General features: G+C 38.8%; 1 protein-coding gene across 9 annotated transcripts in view; it reads left to right on the forward strand.

Moving 5' to 3' along the window:
- LOC139612499 (protein IWS1 homolog) overlaps positions 1–16,803 on the forward strand; it is a 31,694-nt gene that overhangs the window by 6,840 nt on the left and 8,051 nt on the right. For 3 of the 9 annotated variants that reach the window (XM_071468122.1, XM_071468125.1, XM_071468128.1), the window contains 30 exons: positions 60–275; positions 2,029–2,079; positions 3,470–3,595; positions 3,684–3,710; positions 4,207–4,266; positions 4,637–4,663; positions 5,983–7,575; positions 8,279–8,410; positions 9,028–9,228; positions 9,309–9,371; positions 10,094–10,132; positions 10,435–10,476; positions 10,589–10,657; positions 10,925–10,960; positions 11,059–11,106; positions 11,225–11,278; positions 11,400–11,447; positions 11,578–11,832; positions 12,307–12,354; positions 12,456–12,494; positions 12,670–12,693; positions 12,867–12,914; positions 13,511–13,561; positions 13,678–13,716; positions 13,852–13,890; positions 13,968–14,015; positions 14,165–14,266; positions 14,384–14,419; positions 15,661–15,705; positions 15,798–15,824. In XM_071468122.1, the coding sequence (XP_071324223.1) occupies positions 60–275; positions 2,029–2,079; positions 3,470–3,595; positions 3,684–3,710; positions 4,207–4,266; positions 4,637–4,663; positions 5,983–7,575; positions 8,279–8,410; positions 9,028–9,228; positions 9,309–9,371; positions 10,094–10,132; positions 10,435–10,476; positions 10,589–10,657; positions 10,925–10,960; positions 11,059–11,106; positions 11,225–11,278; positions 11,400–11,447; positions 11,578–11,832; positions 12,307–12,354; positions 12,456–12,494; positions 12,670–12,693; positions 12,867–12,914; positions 13,511–13,561; positions 13,678–13,716; positions 13,852–13,890; positions 13,968–14,015; positions 14,165–14,266; positions 14,384–14,419; positions 15,661–15,705; positions 15,798–15,824 (3,633 nt within the window). Of the gene's footprint in view, positions 1–59; positions 276–2,028; positions 2,080–3,469; positions 3,596–3,683; positions 3,715–4,206; positions 4,267–4,636; positions 4,664–5,982; positions 7,576–8,278; positions 8,411–9,027; positions 9,229–9,308; positions 9,372–10,093; positions 10,133–10,434; positions 10,477–10,588; positions 10,658–10,924; positions 10,961–11,058; positions 11,107–11,224; positions 11,279–11,399; positions 11,448–11,577; positions 11,833–12,306; positions 12,355–12,455; positions 12,495–12,669; positions 12,694–12,866; positions 12,915–13,510; positions 13,562–13,677; positions 13,717–13,851; positions 13,891–13,967; positions 14,016–14,164; positions 14,267–14,383; positions 14,420–15,660; positions 15,706–15,797; positions 15,825–16,395; positions 16,429–16,803 lie in introns of those variants that run through there. The other 6 variants (XM_071468129.1, XM_071468124.1, XM_071468123.1 and 3 more) reach the window with 6 other exon arrangements.

Here is a 16,803-nt window from a genome sequence, read left to right on the forward strand (position 1 = left end):
GAAAAGGCCACATTCAATCCCCTGTATCTGACCATGGTTTCTCATATTTTACTCCTCAGCACGGTCGTCGACAACTACCACCACCATGGTCATCGACAGTAAGAATGGAGACGCCGGGTTGCCATCTGTACGGACCTCCAAGAAAACGTTCACAGATGACCTCCACTCTACGTTCAGTTCCCCACTGGCCTGGATCTTAGTTCTGGCTCTCGTCATTACATGGTCTTGTGTTTTTGTCATCATGTTTGATCTGATGGACTACAAGACCATTTCAGGTATGGAAAGGGCTTTGCTTCTACCTATTCTCACCTCTTAGCTTCTCAGCTTCAGATACAGGGGTATATTTTCTTAAATCAGACACTTAAGAAGAGCCATACAGGAATAAGTTTTTGCTTCTACTTGACTCAAATGTTGAAATTTACATCTTGTATGGAAATGTAGGTTAGTCAGACAGATCTGGCAGGTTCTGGCTGAGTTTTGACTCTAACTCTGTTCTGGCACCAAAGGACCAATTGTGGGCTGGCTGTGGCTCAGACTGTATATGGCCACTGGCAAAATCTCATCTCGTAACAGTCTCTGTTAAGAGATGAGATTTTGCTTCAGCAACAAAATCAGTTCAGTAGCCACAAGTATTAACATCAGGTAACTTAGAAACCAGGCTACCAATATGCTGCATATGGTGTAACTTAGAGGTTTTAAGTAGTTGTGTTTGCTACCTTAAAGAGCAAATTATTGAAGCAGCATGCTGTTCATAGTTATGTGCAAGATGGCATTATTAATAGCTTCGGACTTGATTTTCAGATTAGGATAAATTATATAGTACATTTCTCATGTAATAAAGGTTTGACCGAAAATCTTGTTTTGCTTTGTGAAATCCGCAGTTGTTCATATAGTCTTGCACAATTATCAGCCTCTGTCCAAGCTCTAAATCAGAAGGGTTGATGCCAAACATTTGTGATGACTTTCAAAGATAGACCTGAAGGACAAAATGGTTCCAACAGGAACATGAGTATCTAGTCAGCAATGTGACGAGTTAGCTGCAAGTGGATCTGCCAGTTCATTTAATGACAGTTTTGCCTGCAGAATGACTTGCTTCTTTCTCGCAGGCTTTTTAAGTGGTCTACAGTCAGATGTTCATGATGGTACATATAAGGCAGTGTGAGACAGGCTCTGCAGCATCAGTAGACAACAAACAAGTACTGTTGGTATCACAGGTAGAACTTGAAAAAGGAGAAACCAAGGAGTTCTTCCACTGTGGCTGTCTCCTTTCTATTTTACCATTGTTTTGAATGTAACGTCTTATCAAAAATGCCCTTTTTTATGTCTTTCTCTTCTTTCTTTTCCCTAATTTCACTCTGATAATTTTATCTTTATGTTTCTGTACAACACACTAAAATGCCCTGATATAAAATCTACTAATTTTACTTGTTCATAAGTTTTTCCTGTAACAGTAACATCACTAAGTTGCAAGCATAGGTTCCATTTCTCCTCATAACATTAAAACAAACAATGCTTCCAACATTTCATGAATTTCTGTTGTGTTCAACTTTACTCAATTATCTAACCATAACACAAACATCTTTCTTCATTATAACATATTATATATTATTACATAAGATTTTCACCTCAAATGAATAGAAATCCATGAAAAAACTGTAATAACAAAGCACCCTCAAAACATAGCATTCCATATATTTTCCTATACTATAATACTGTTAATGAAATATCCTCCACATCCACACTGTCATCTTGGACAAGAGGACAAAAGAAACATGAGGACAAATCAATGTGTGCATTGATTTTAAGAGCAATGTCAAGTTCTCTTTTGTTCTTTCTGCCACAGTTTTCATTTATGTAAAAGCATGTTCTCTGACCAAGTCAGAGGCTGTTACAACTTTACCATCATCACACCATCACAGTGTGAACACAGAAAAACTATATCTCTTTCCCTCTCTCCTTCCACTCTCCTTCTCTCCTCTTCGTGCTCACTGTTGTTGCTTATTGCCACTGTGTTTCTCATCCAACCAGGTCACCCACCTCCTGCCGTCAGGAAGGTTTTAAAGGATTCAGGGCATAGAGGCAAGGCACCTTACCTGATACTAACTCCTCAGACCAGAAGCTTTTTCTAGAGCAGCTGATAAAACTACTAACAACTTAACATTGACTGCTGATATTAGCTATCAATGTTAGACAGTCCTTCACAGCCAAGTCTGCAGCTAAGTCCAAGCTGCTTTCTCTCTGGTACAACCTTCATGCTTGATAATGACATTATTCTGATGTGTTCGGATATACAGTAATGGGATGTAATGTCTAGTTATTAGTTTACCTCGTAGATATCTAGGACGTGTATCATTTCCTGAGCTTGTTCATTTAATATTTGTTCATAGTTACCTGCATATTTTTGTGTGAGGAAGAAAACCCACGTTCAAATATTTGAAAAAATAAACAGAAAGTATCAACCAAAGTATTTTGAACCTGAAAAAAACTTTTGAATATTTGAACTTCAGGTGAGCTTGATGTAACAAACACCAGAGTTCTGATCTTGTCTACAAAATTAGATAAATCAAGCTCTTCTGAAATCTCTACCTCAGTGTTTTATCATGCATCTTCTATCTTGTTCTCCCGATATGTTCTGTTATGTTGTTTCAAACTAAAGTAACAAAAAAGAGAAAAAACCCCTTATATTTTACTGCTATATTTTTCTGTAATATATATATTTATTCTATAATTCCCAGTGTTTATTTTGCCTTTTTGCCATTTGTGTAGACCGTGCTCCATTCAGGGCTAATAGTACTGTAAGATATGCAAAAGACGCTGTGGATGGCTGATTAAAAACAAAAGTGGAATCATGCAGCCTCAATAAATAATCTAATATTTCATTTTGTTCATTTTCACACATTGAGAGTTTCTCAGCCTTTCATTGGATATTTAGATATATATGACAGCCCTGATCCAAAACAAATCATGTTTTGATGTTGTTTGCACTGAGAACACTGGCCCTCCTTCATCAGAAAGTTCAGATTTTTTTTGTAGCCTTTAAAACTTTTAACATGACAGTAAAAATGTATATGTTTTTTTTTATTGTTTTAAAGCAGATAAGGAGACATGAATAGTAACCTGATGAATAAGGGTCAGTGTGATTTTTTTAAAATGCTATTTGCACATCAGTATGCAATGTAGAAGGCCTTTTGCAGTGGTTAAACTGGAAGGTGGGTTAACCTTTGCTCCTAATGTGACATTGATCTATTCCTGAAATCCAGATTTCGTATTTCCCCACCTCAGTTTAACCTTTTGCTATGTTTAAGAATGAGAGCTTTGTCTGCACTGAGGAAATGTAAGCGTGAGAGGTAAGAAGCTCTTCCTGAAAATGTATTTGTTCGGTTTGGTCAAGAACAACCAGGTGAACAACTTCAGTCAAACAAAATGAGTGTCTAATTCAACTGTTGTGCTGCTGTCCCTGCTCCACCAGGAGGCCTCACCAAGATCGGCTCAGACCCCATGAAGGCGGTGAGTGATGCCATGGAGGAATCAGCCAATGTCATCAGTGTGGTATTAAAATTTGCTGCAAACCTGATCGCACCTGAAGAAGACGACGGTACAGTCACTCTACACATAAAGCTGCAAAAGATATGACATTTTAGTGTTAACACGACAGTTACTGAATTCCCTCTGCTCTTCTCTAGGAAATCTATACGCAGTGAGAAAAAAAGGTTTGTCCCTCTGCTACTTTTGATTTGATTTCCTTCTGCAATGATGATACAGCTGTAGAATAAGAAATGACTGCTGGCTGCTGTTTGAACGTCTCATTAATGCTGAGCTCCATTACACTTGCTGTTCAAATGAAAGTGATGAAAGTGAAAGTCTTTTATAAATCTTGTTTACCTAAAGTTTACCTCAAGGATGTGCGGATGATCAATTAAAAACCCACAACAGATTCTTCTGATTATTGAACAGCACGTGTACTGCAATTTTTCATGATATGACTTAAAGAATCTTTTTATTTTGATCTATAAATCTTTTGCAAATAAAAGATTTATAGATGAAAACTGATGGATAAATGCCATTGTAAGAAGCTGCTGCCTTCACAGACAGTGAGTGGCTGAGAGACTATAAAAAGACATCCGTGGATCTAGGTGACCACACGGCCAGATGATTGTTAATAAGGTGGTATTTTTAAACTGACTTTATGTATGAACCATCTCAAAGATTCAAGATGGTTGGAGGAGGAGGAGGAGAAGGTGGAGGTGAAGATTAAGAAAGCAAAAGGTACAATATCTATAATGACTACATTTGTGGGAATGTGTAGATTAACTCTACATAGATGATGACTGATAAGTCCTGGTCCTCCCCCCGTAACAGTCGACTAATGAAGGCAACAACTGGAAATCACAGTACTCAACTATAGTAAAACCTATGTGTTGTTTCTCATTAATAGCTGCACTGATATAGTTAGCTCCTCTTGTTAAAAAGGTTCTGTTTTTCGCTAACTCTCTGCTAACTGCTGCCACTAACCTATTAAACTTCTAATAAAAGTGACAAAGTACTGTATGTGTATATCTAAACCATGGCATGCTTTATCCAGTTCAATCTGTATTTACTATGTTGCTGATTTTCCATTTCTCTTTTTGTAACCTAGGAGAATTTCTACCGTCTCGAAGTAAAGGTCTGTACCATTTGTTTAGCATATTAACATACATTTGACTGATTGCTTCAAGTCTACAAGACAAGGGAAACTTGTCAATTGTTGATTGGGATTGGAAGATTGGATGCTAAGTGTTAGCATCTTCTTACACTTCAGGGATCCCTTTGGTATTGTAACCTTTTTATTGTACCTATTAACTCTTGGTTGGCTGAAGTAGTTTATCTCAGCTTTACATAGTGTTTTAATATCTTTCAGCTCATTGTGGTCCAAAACATTGCTTTTGCCTTTGCTGTTTTGTCTGCTCCGACGCTGTAATCAGTGTGGTTCACAGCAGCAGCAGCAGGCAGCTGATAAAAAGCTCTGAAAAAGCCACTGCACACTGCTTTCCCAGCACCAAACAACAGACAGACATGATATAGCTTTAGTTTACTTCAGTATCTGTAGCAATGTGTAGATCCTTAATGTGACCGATTTTATTTGCCCATGTTTCCCCCATTGCTTCAGGGAAATGTATGGTACGTTCCCAGATGAGGAACCAGGACATGAAGGGAAGTAACAAAAAATAAAAAGTTTCCTGGGAGGGGAGAAGAATCAGGTGGTGGAACAATGTGTAAGAAAACCAAAGACTTTATTAGCAAACTAAAACACTAAAAGTACTACAGGTTCTCACAATGGAACACTTCAGTTTCTAAGTTAGATAACATAGGCCGCCCCCCCCTTCCCACAGCAAAGAGTAACCCAGCTCTCATGCTGGAGGAGAGGGCGACACCTGGAGCAGGAGAGAGAGAGCAGCAACACCAGAGACAGCACTAGGGTCATAACAGTATTGTTTAAAGGACTACCTGTCATGGCTGTTTGAGAAACTCTGGCTTTAACTATGGAGTATCACTTGAACCATGTGAAAGTGAAGCTGAGTGTGTTTCACAGTCCCGCCAGTATCACAGAGGAAACCTAGCCCGTCTATTGCCCACAGGCCTGAGTATACAACATCAACAGTATCAATCCTCTTGTTAGATTTAGGCTAAGAAGGAAAACCGACCTGAATCTGAAAGATAGTCAATAAATGAATGTAATGTAATGCTGAAATCTGAAAACAAATCAACTTTATTAAACTATTCACTTTAACTTACACTGTCCATCCATCCATCCATTCATCATCTAAACTGCTTGTTATTTTGAGGGTCGTGGGGGGGTCTGGAGCTGACACTGGGCTGGAGGCGGGGTCCACTCTGCACAATATCCACTGTATCATGACTAGTTTAGTTTTATATGATGAGATTGATGATGAGGTTTCATCATTTCGACAGTAAGAATAACGTGAGCATGATTTTTCTTTTTAGTTATAGAGATGCAAGCAAAGAAGAAAACACCAGTGGCTGAAGTTGTGGAGGAGGAAGGGGAGGAGGCAGACGAAGAGGAACCCGCTGAGGAGGAAGAGGAGGAGGAGGAGGAGGAGGAAGAGTATGCAGAAGAGGGGGAAGAACTAGAGGAGGAAGAGGAATATGAAGAGGAGGAGTATGGGGAGGAGGAGGAATATGAGGAGGAGGAGGAAGAATATGAGGCGGAGGAGGAGGAAGAATATGAGGAGGAGGAAGAAGAAGCGGAGGAGGAGGAAGAATATGAGGAGGAGGAGGAAGAAGGAGGAGTTCAAGACGATGAGCAAGAAGAAGAAGAGGAGGGAGCAGATGCTGTGGTGGAGGAGGAGGAGGAAGAGGGGGAAGAGGAGGAGGCAGAGAAAGAGAAGAAAGATGATGCTGATGAAGATGAAGATGATGTCAAAGAGTCTGCTGAGAAACCTGCTGATGCTGAGGATGCTGATGATGATGATGATGATGAAGATGAAGTTTCACCCAAACCTATTTCCACTTCTGAGGATGAAGAGTCAGCAGCATCTCCTGATTCTGAGTCTGACGAACCTGTTGATGTTAAAGACAGTGACGAGGACGTCGCCCTACCTGATGAAGATGAGGAAAAAGACGAACATGACAAAGACGATACCAGTGATGATGCATTCACTGACACCTCAGACATTAGTGAATCTGTACTTGTTTCGAGTGAAGAGGAGGAAGGGAAGGATGATGACGAAGATGATGAAGACGATAGACTAGCTGAGGGTGTCGCAACATCTGATAGTGATGATGTCATTGCAGACGACAGCGAAGACGACCTGGAGCTTGATCTTCCTCCTATCCGTGCTGCCAGTGAGGATGAGGAGGATGATGATATTGATGATCATAAACTCGCAGAAGAGGAGGAGCTTCCTCCTCTGCCTGCTGTTGACGATGACGACGACCTGGAAGAAGACATCAAGGTTGCTGAAGACACTGATGAGCATGATGATGATGACGATGATGATGATGATGATGATCTAGACGAATCAGATGAAGATGTCTCTGTTGCCTCCTCCGAACACTTTGCAGATGATGAAGATGATGAGGAAGACAGTGACCTCAAAGATGATGATCTAGACACTGACGGCGACCTTGACAAGGACATCCACATTGACCTTGATGTTGACGTTGAAGAGATTGATGATGATGATGATGATGATGATGATAAGGAAGTTGACATCTCTCCCTTTGAGAGTACAGACAGTGGAGCCTTAGGTGATGATGATGACGACATTGGTCTTAAAACAGATGAAGAATCTGTTGGAGAGACTGTCTTCAGCGATGACATCTCCTACGACACAACAGACGACGATGATGATGATGATGATGATAAGGATGATGAAGATATTGATACCAGCTCGTTTGAGTTCGCCTTTGATCAAGAAGAAGAGATCAAAGACACATTTGTTGACACCGAGAAAGATGAAGATGAACTGAAAGATGAAATCACATCAGAATCCTTAGCTAGTGAGGATGATGATGATGATGAAGATAAGGAAGATGATGATGATGAGGATGATGCTGATGATGTCTTGCTCACAGGTATAGTGCAGCATCCCTGTTTACTTTCATTCGTCTAAATAAATATATTTTCTTGTTGTAGAGCCTTTAAATATCTTATTTGATTTTAATTGTAATATCACACTAGATTGCTGACTTTTCTAACCTACGATGTTGCCCAACGTATCATAATAGAAAAAAAAAAAAAAGATTTACATTTTTGTGTATTGGATATGTATTTCAGTAAATATCCGGACTGATTTCAGCTCCCTAAAAAATGCCTCAGAAGTTATTAAAAAGTCTCCTGTAGACAGTAATGTTATAAAATATTTTTGCATTTGAAAACTGTAAAATCCCCAGTGCTAGTGTTACAGTAGGCTGGACCTTCTATACAATATATTTTTTTTGGTTAATCCATCGATCCGTTTTCTGCTGCTTATCCAGGTCCAGGTTGTGTTTAATTTTTAGTTAATAATATTATCAGGAATCATTGTTGTACACAGGTGAGAAGTGCTGACAGAAATGTATATTAAAGTCAGTAAAGTAATATATGCTGTAATTAATTCTTGAACATATGGTCCTCACTCATTTTAATTGATGTCCTTTATACTTTAGCTGTTTGTGAAAACAATATTAAATTACGTTGTACATGGTCTTAAAAAAGTCCCTAAACATGTCACATTTAGTCCAGGTATTTATACTGTACTATGTGTGTGTGTGTGTGTGTGTGTGTGTGTGTGTGTAGCCACCACTGCAGCAGCCTTCACTGTCCAGGAGGAGGCAGTAAAGACTGAGGCAGACGACGATGAGGAAGAGGAGGAGATGGGTCAGGCTGATGATGAAGATCAGACTGAAGAGGCTGAAACAGAAGAAATCTGTGAGTATCACATCCATCATGGCTTCTGTGTTTTACAGAGTGTTAAGCAACATGAGATAATAAGAGACACATGATTAAACTGTCTCTCATCTATAATTATGGTTCTGTACTTTTTTCCTTTAGTTAAGATTTAAAGGCAGTGTCATCACTGTGGCTCAAGTTAAGCGCCTGTATTTGATATTCTGTATTTCTAGAGGACCATTCATGCATGGTACTGTCAGTTTGATCTACTTTTTATGCATTAAACCTTGTTTTATAAAGTACAAAATCCTTAAAAAATTCTGAAGTTCTGAAGTGTGAACGTGTAATGAAATCTAATGTTTGTGAGGTTTTCTTTTCACCATACTTCACTTCAGTAGGCTTCAAGTACTTCAAGTACAGCTTCCTGTCCAGTGTGAGAGAAAAGACTGACTGACTTTATGAAACATGAAACCTACATTTGTTCCACATGAGTGACAGGAATAAAATAAAGATCTAAAAAATTTTACTATCTTTTCAACATCTCTAACCCCAGGTTAGGAAAACTGAGCTGCTCTCTATTTCTTGGTCCATAGCTATGAATGTAATCAGTCGTCTTATGAATGAATACAAATCCATGTTGCTGCTTTCATCCTCAGTTTCCAGTCATCCTGCTGTTCTTGAGGAGGAGGATGAGGGAGACGACGAAGAGCCAATGGCTGAAACGCAGAAATCTGTAGATGAACCAGAAGATAAAAAAGAGGAGTACGACGAAGATGACGATGAGGAGAAGGCGATGGTGGATGTGATCAAGCCTTTGCCTGAACCTGAGGAGGAAGCAGCGAAGACTGAACCCACAGGTCAGAGACTGAGGACGATGACAACCATATTATCCTGTTTACGTTCAGTATGAGTTTACCTGTCTGCTTTGTGATTTCAGCGTGTCCCTGCATGCACTCTGCTAAGATCAAGGAGTCTGCAGCCAAGAGCACAGAGAAGAAAGGTCTGTGAAACTCTATCACATCAGAATACAGTCACTTTCGGTGGAGGGACTTCATCTGGGTCCCTCTAGGGTAGACCAGAATTAAATCCTGTTGTTTACTGTTGATGGTGGCCTCAGATTTACACTAATAATAAAATCAAAATTTCACAAAAAGAGCAGCGATGCACAAAATCAGGTACTGCAAGTCTAAAATGCTCGGCACCCTAAGAAACATTTTAAACATTTTAAAAACATTTATTATATTCACACTAAAGGAACTTGACATATAACAGAGACAATAATGTGTATATTATATAAATATAATATAATAATAATATCAATATGTAATATAAATCACTATTTAGGACGGTACACCCACTTATTAAGTTAATTTATTGCATATTGTATCAATAATTTATAGAAAATCCAATATTAGGACACAACATCTCTGGCCACATAAAGTTTGTTAATTTATTGTCTTCGCATTACAGTTTGTTTAGATCAACAGTTTAGATTAATTTCAGCAGCAGAAACTTTAGACTCAAGATTTTCTCTTTTAGTTATTGCACTAAAATCATCCTTAATATCTGCTGATAGTGGTAGAATATAAACTTCCGGTTGGTATAATAAATGCTGGTTTGTATCCTGCTGCCTGTGGAGCAGCGGCAGACATACATCACTGTGAAAAGCCCAGTGTTTGATGTTTGTAGTTTTAAGTCTGTGATCTCATGTTTGTGTTTCAGATGCTCCCAGGAGGGTTTCAGCTGTGAGAAGGAAAAAAGGTGATGAGACATATTTCGGGTTCTGACTGAAGGGATTCCCATTCGAGCCACCAGATACAACTTCAAATAAAAATAATCTCCTTTGAATCCAAATACAAATATAGTAAATGTATGAAATGATAAGTGTCTAAGCTACAACTCACTGATGGAGCAGGCTGGAGGCTAAATGTTACTTTAGAGGCAGAATTCAGGTGTTTCTGACTACAGTGATAATTTTAAAGAAGCACTATGAAGCACAGCCAAGTAAAGTTCCTTTAATTTGTTAAATATTCCCTTTAACTTATTTTATTTTTTAATTTTAGACCATGAAGGTTTGAAGACAGATGAAAAGCTACAAAGGAAAGGTAGCACTGCACACTGCAAAATACTGTCTTTATAACACAAGTAAATGTACGAATCAATGCTTGCTCTTATTGTGAAGTACTAAATGATAATATGTGAACGTGCTGTATCCAGGTCTTCCTAGAATTGTAGGTCCTCAGCCGAAAATCAGGAGGGTCAGAAGATTTCCTGCCTTTTTTAGAGGTACTCTCACTCACTCCAGACTTCTGATGGTCTCACTATGAGTCTGTAAACACACCATGACCGAGGGTGGGACCGAGTTTAAATCATAACAAACCTGCAAAGAGAGTTGCAGGATGATGATATGAATGGTTATGACAAATGGTTAGAAAACACATATCTGACACGTCTGCCTGTCATATCCAGGCTATCTTTGCTTTTTAACTAGTTCTGTCACAGTTTTGTTACAGTTTTAATTCATGATTTCTCTTTTAAATTTACAATAAAAAGCCAAGAGGGAGGAGAAGACTAAGATGCCCAAAACAGGTAATTAACACTTGTTCTGTGACCAGAGACATTAACAGTATTCTCAGTAGATATGAACCATGTGACTTGCTCTTACATCTGACTGTTTATATTGACAGAGACAGTGACCAAAAAGCAAGAGGAGGTTCCAGAATCTGGACAGGAGGGTAAACCTGTTATTTACATTATGATTTAAAAGAGATGGAGATACATCTTTATGCTAACTTTATTGCACAGAAGCCAAACTGTCATTTCATGTGTATTTTTTACTCTCATGTGTTTCAGTTGGCCCCTGCAGACCTGCACCAGTCTACTGCCCGTCCCCTCCGGGCTGGTATGGTAAGTGGTGAAGAATATGGAAACTGTTTGAAAAGTTATCACACAGAGGAAATAAATATCTAAAACTCTGCCATTTATAACTCAATTTGTTAAAATGTCAAATTAACTCTTTATCTTCCAGTTCATCACATCGTCACAGACAACCCGTACCCTCCTCCGACCATGTCAGGTATTTATCAGTGATGTAACATCAGTAGAAGACTCTTCTTGAGATGATTTCGACCAGTGTGATTATATATTTTCTCTGTTTTCCTGTCTCTTCTGCTGGAAGATAAAAACATAATTTGGATTTTTTTCAGCTCCATCTGCTCCTGTTCTGACCGTCCACCCCGGAGCTCCACAGATGCAGCCTGTGTACCAACAACAACCACCACCTCCACCGGGGCAGCCGTTCTATGCACAATATCATCCATATCCACCGCCACCACAGCCGGTGATGCAGCCTCAACCAGATGAACCAGTCCAGCCTGTGCAGCCACAGGCCCCAGAAGAAGAAGCTCCTGCGGTCCAGACTCCAGCTGCTGAAGCTCAGCCAACTGCAGCTGTGGTCCAGGGTGAGGAAGAGTGTGGTGGTTTATTTCATCACAGCTGAGACTTATTTGGCCAAATCAAAGTTACCATCAAAATATTACCAGATCAAATCTTACCTTGCTGAAGTCACAACTGTTGCAACCTCTCTGTTGTGCACATCAGCCAGAATGTGTTGCAGTTTAGGAGCTTTTTAAAAAAAAAATTTTGTAAATAAAGTTTACGTTTTAAAACATTAAATTATTTAGATCTTCGGAGATCTAATGAGAGTCAATGAATTTCATCTGAAATCATGTTTAGATGAAAACGTTTCTATAATAAAGTTCTTCTTTCCTCAACACTTGGGAACATTATTGAAAAGAAATTTATCATTTACAGCATAAACACAAATCTCAGCCTCAAGATATGAATGAATGATCAATGTGAAAACACGAAAACACTGCTGCTGCAACACAAAATTAAATCTCAATTTCATAATTCACTTACACTCTTCATTAAAGATGCAGTGACTGTTGAGGAAGACGTGAAGGCTGCTTCCATCAAGAAAGGTACAAGTGATTTGATTATTTAATAATTAAAAAATGTAATTATTTTTCTCCTAATTACTGCAGTGGATGATAAAAAAAATGAATATGTGACAATTTCCCAGCTGCAAAGAAGAAAACAAAGACTGCTGATTCAGACAAAGGTACTGTATGAGTCCACTAATCTGCTAAATGCTTAATTTGTCAGCTAATATTCCCTATAACTAACTACAGCTGCAGCACTTAACACTGATGTACAATGACATAAAGTGCTGTATGAATGCATTCATTATGGAAAATTAACTCTGCATGGCCGTTTCACTCCAATTATCCCCTCAGAGCCAGAGACAAAACAAGGAAAAGGTAATTTATGTTTATAGGCAGCTAATTTGGTGTTTTCACTGCTCTACACTCGAATGTTGTTATGAATGACACAAGCAGCAAATCTGAGTTTTGCTTTGCTGTAAATATACACACAGATTAACACACTTGAGCCGGATATGAATAACATAAATCAATACATTTGCCAATTTTAGATGCTGCTGCTTCAAAAGGGAAAACCAAAGCAGCCACTGCGAATGAAGGTCAGTAATTAATTAAAGGTCTCATAATGTGTAAAGGTAAATGTCCATGTCCTTTTTGAATTTATAGCAGGTCCAGGTTCTATATTAATGCTTAAAAATGATCAAAGCCTTAGTCCACAGAGAAATGCACACAGCCTGTATTCAGAAACTGAGCCTTAAAACGAGCCGTCAGGACTTCTGTAACTTTGTGATGTCACCATGAAGCAGTCACCACCCTCAGCCATGCCTCAAGCCCAGCCCACCTGGACCCACCATCCAACCTTGCAGGATTTAGTTTCTCTGACTGTTTATCTGAAATCTCATATTTTTTTTATTAGATCACTCAGAAAACAGTCAGCCAATCAGAAGAGAGGCTTAGAGACTCTCTTCTAATTGGCTGACTGACCTGTTGTTACTAGAGCTCCAGAGAGAAGCCTGAGAGAGGAGATGTAGAACTACACTGAGGTGGTTTTTGGTTCTTAAAACCACAAATATGTATTCTGATGGAAATCAACACTTCAAATAAAACACAGAAAAGAGTAAAATATGGGACCTTTGACTATGGATCTACATATCTTGATGAATATAATATACTCATTATGTATTTGTTGTGACAGAGCCAGCTGCAAAAGAAAAGAAAACCAAAGGTCCAACACTAGCAAAGAAAGGTAATGAACATTTTTGGAGAATATGAAATTAATATATTGTGAAAAAACAAGGTTGATTTGTTGTTGTATTCATTTCTTGCATACATTTCATTTGGTTGCAATATTTGTTTTTACAGAGCCAGCTGTGAAAACGAAAACCAAAACTGCTAAGAAAGGTAAAACAAAAGGGAATTATATTAAAGCCAAGCTCAAAGAACCTCTGTCTTAAATGTGAAGGAACAGCTAAAGTTGTACTAAGAAAGTAAATTATTCAGGCCTTTAATCACAATGTATTATGTTCGCACCTGCAGCTGTACAACAGAAGAAGAAATCAGTTTCTGAAAAGACAGGTAACTGCACACACTGATGTTCATTCATTTGCATGAAGTCAATCATGATTGGAGACTAATTATTTTGCTCCTCTCAGAACCGACACCTGTCAAGAGCAAAACTAAGACATCTAGATCCAAGAAAGGTAAAGCTCTCAACATGTTTTCTAAAATGAAATGTTGTACTTTACTTAAGATTTCGATTAAAATATCTTTTCTGTTTATGCAGATTCTAAACCACAATTTGGTCCAAGTGATACGAACTTAAATCGAAATGTTAATGTGTCTTCAACAGATCCAGATCCAGAACCACATCCACAGCCACTCAGACTGAGAACCAGACTAGAGGCCGACAAGAGGGCGAATGTCACCTCTCAGGCCAAAGCGTCTGAACCAGGTAACTCATGTGGGATCCAACCATCCCCCCGAAGCACTTGGGGTTTCTCTGTGGAGCAGAGCAGGACTCTTGTACTGAAACTTGCAATTTTTTGTTTTTATGTCTTTTTATTTTCAGCTAAGACAAGATCAAAAATCGTGGCAGAGAAGAAAAGTAAGTTTATATTTTGATATATGTATGCATGCTTGTATTTCCTCATTTGTTTTATACCATATCTTGTAGATGTTTTCAAGTGGGGTCATACTTAAATGTTTTTGAGTCCACTTGAATGAGACATTGATGTGAATATCACAACCTCATTTTCTGAGGATAAAGCTCAGGAGATGTGACATGTTGCACACTGGTCCTTTTAAAACAATAGTTCAACATCTCGAGAAAAGCTTGATTCATTTTCTTGCCGATAGTTAGATGAGAAGATTGAAACTACTCTCGTGCCTGTCTGGTGAAAGTAAAACTACAGTACATCCAGATGAAGGTTAGTTTAGCTTAGCATAAAGACTGGAAACCGGGGCTTAGCCAAGCTCTCACCAGGGGTAACAGAATCCTCCTACCAGCACATCTAAAGCTCAATAACGGACACGTGATGTCACATCTTGTTTGTGTAAAAATAAGAGGTTGTGGTCTTACAGGCTGTTAGGTGCTGCACTTCTTTGTCCTGTTGTCACAGTGAGTTTGTCAGGCAGCCTGCAGAGATTTCAGGTAGGTGCTGCTCCTGGTGCAACAACAACAAATACTTGCAGTTTTTATGCTAAGCTAAATAAACTAAATGACTTCTGGATGTAGCCTTAGGTTTACCAGACAGACCTATGAGTGGCAACAATCCTCTGTTCTAATTCCTTTAAGACAGCAACAGAGGGTAATTTCCAAAATGTTGCAAGCAAATGCAGGAAACATTAAATATGTTAAATATATAGGTGGGTCAATTTTAAGGCCCGATTTTACTTCCACTGAAATGATAAGTAAAAAAAAAATCTACAATGAGTAACTTTCAAATGTTGAATTACAAGACATGGACAAACAATTGTTTGATCAGACTGAGCATGTTTCTCAGGAGCTCGACCTCAAGACATCAAACAGCTGGACAGTCGGTGGAAGAGGTTTTAAAAGGCATCCTCCTGCTACAGAGAACATTTTCAGGAGGATTTTCTCCAAACAAACTTGTTATATTTAGTGATGTGAAGTCTCTACTGGTATCTTTCAGAAAAAATTAAAAAACATAGTAGCAAATTATGTGATAACATAGACTGTTTTCTGCATGATGAAGTTCTAATTAGCGACATGTCAAGCTGCATTAGACTGAGAAGGGAATAATAATAAGAATACTAAATGTAGCTACACCACAATTATGGAGAGTTATGTGGCAGGCTGTAATAGGGCTGTCTCTGCTGTTCCAGGCAAAGCTGAAAAGGCTCAAAAGAAATCTGTGAAAGAGGCTCAAGGTACGGATTCACAGTCACAGAGTGAATGATGTGTGCTGTGTACATTTGTCATTGATCAGTTTCTCTTCTTTTTGCCTCCTCTTAAATTTTAGATAAAGAGAAACAACCACCACAAGCTAGTACGTATGAGAGCATCACAGTTATTTATCTCCAGCGCAAATAATATCCAGTCGCCATAATAATGATTAACACGTCTGTGAAGCCAAACATGGGTGGTGGTATTTATCCAGGAGTACCTTGACAGGTTTTTCTGCTTCACCCAAGAGACCTGGTCAGTTCTCCTGAGGGGTTGACATTTTCAGGCCTACATACAACATAGAAGCAATTTTTTTTTAGAAGTCAACAAAATGCAGTTGTGGATGGTCTGTGTTTCCACTGAGTGATGTAATGTGAATAAAGTTTTTTTTTTTTTTACTTGCATGATATTGCTCCAGTTAAACGTGACAACAGATTTCCAGCAGTCTGCCATGTGACACAAGCGGGTTTAAAATGCCCTGAAGTTTAGTTTTGATTCCCAACGTTTAAACTGGCAAAGCCTCTTGGATGAATGAGGGAACATGTTCAAGTCCATCTTAGTGCTTCTAAATATTCTATCACCTGATGACTGAAGCTGCACAGACACACAGTGATGCTATTAACTGCTTTATTTCTTGACGGTAACGCTTTTTACCATATGCTTGTTATTCATAGAGAGTGCAAAGAGAGCTTCCTGTAAGGCCTGAGGTATTCAGTTCATTCTCACCATCTTTCCACTGGTTAACTCAATATGAAGAGACTCTGTCTTAATGACATTTGGAACATAAGTGATTAGAATATAATGAGATCAGCTGATTGAGACGAGATTACGTCTTTTGAACTGCCTTGAGTTATCGGAGGAGATTACGGCCTTTGATGAATATAGCAACAGTAATACTTAGCCGGACTGATAAAGTCCATGAACTAAAACCCATTAAACTGGGGCATTAGTGGTCTGTTCTTATTGAGTCATCCAGTGGAGTATCAACACCCCCCCACTGCCCCAAGTGACGACACACTTCTCTACTATCAACGTCTGACACAGTAGCTCCTGTCTGCTAGAGCAGTGTTTCCCAACCTTTT

This window comes from Trachinotus anak, unplaced genomic scaffold, assembly GCF_046630095.1.
Source record: "Trachinotus anak isolate AG129_WGS33_773 ecotype Australia unplaced genomic scaffold, CSIRO_AGI_Tana_v1 ptg000031l, whole genome shotgun sequence".
Taxonomy (NCBI): domain Eukaryota; kingdom Metazoa; phylum Chordata; class Actinopteri; order Carangiformes; family Carangidae; genus Trachinotus; species Trachinotus anak.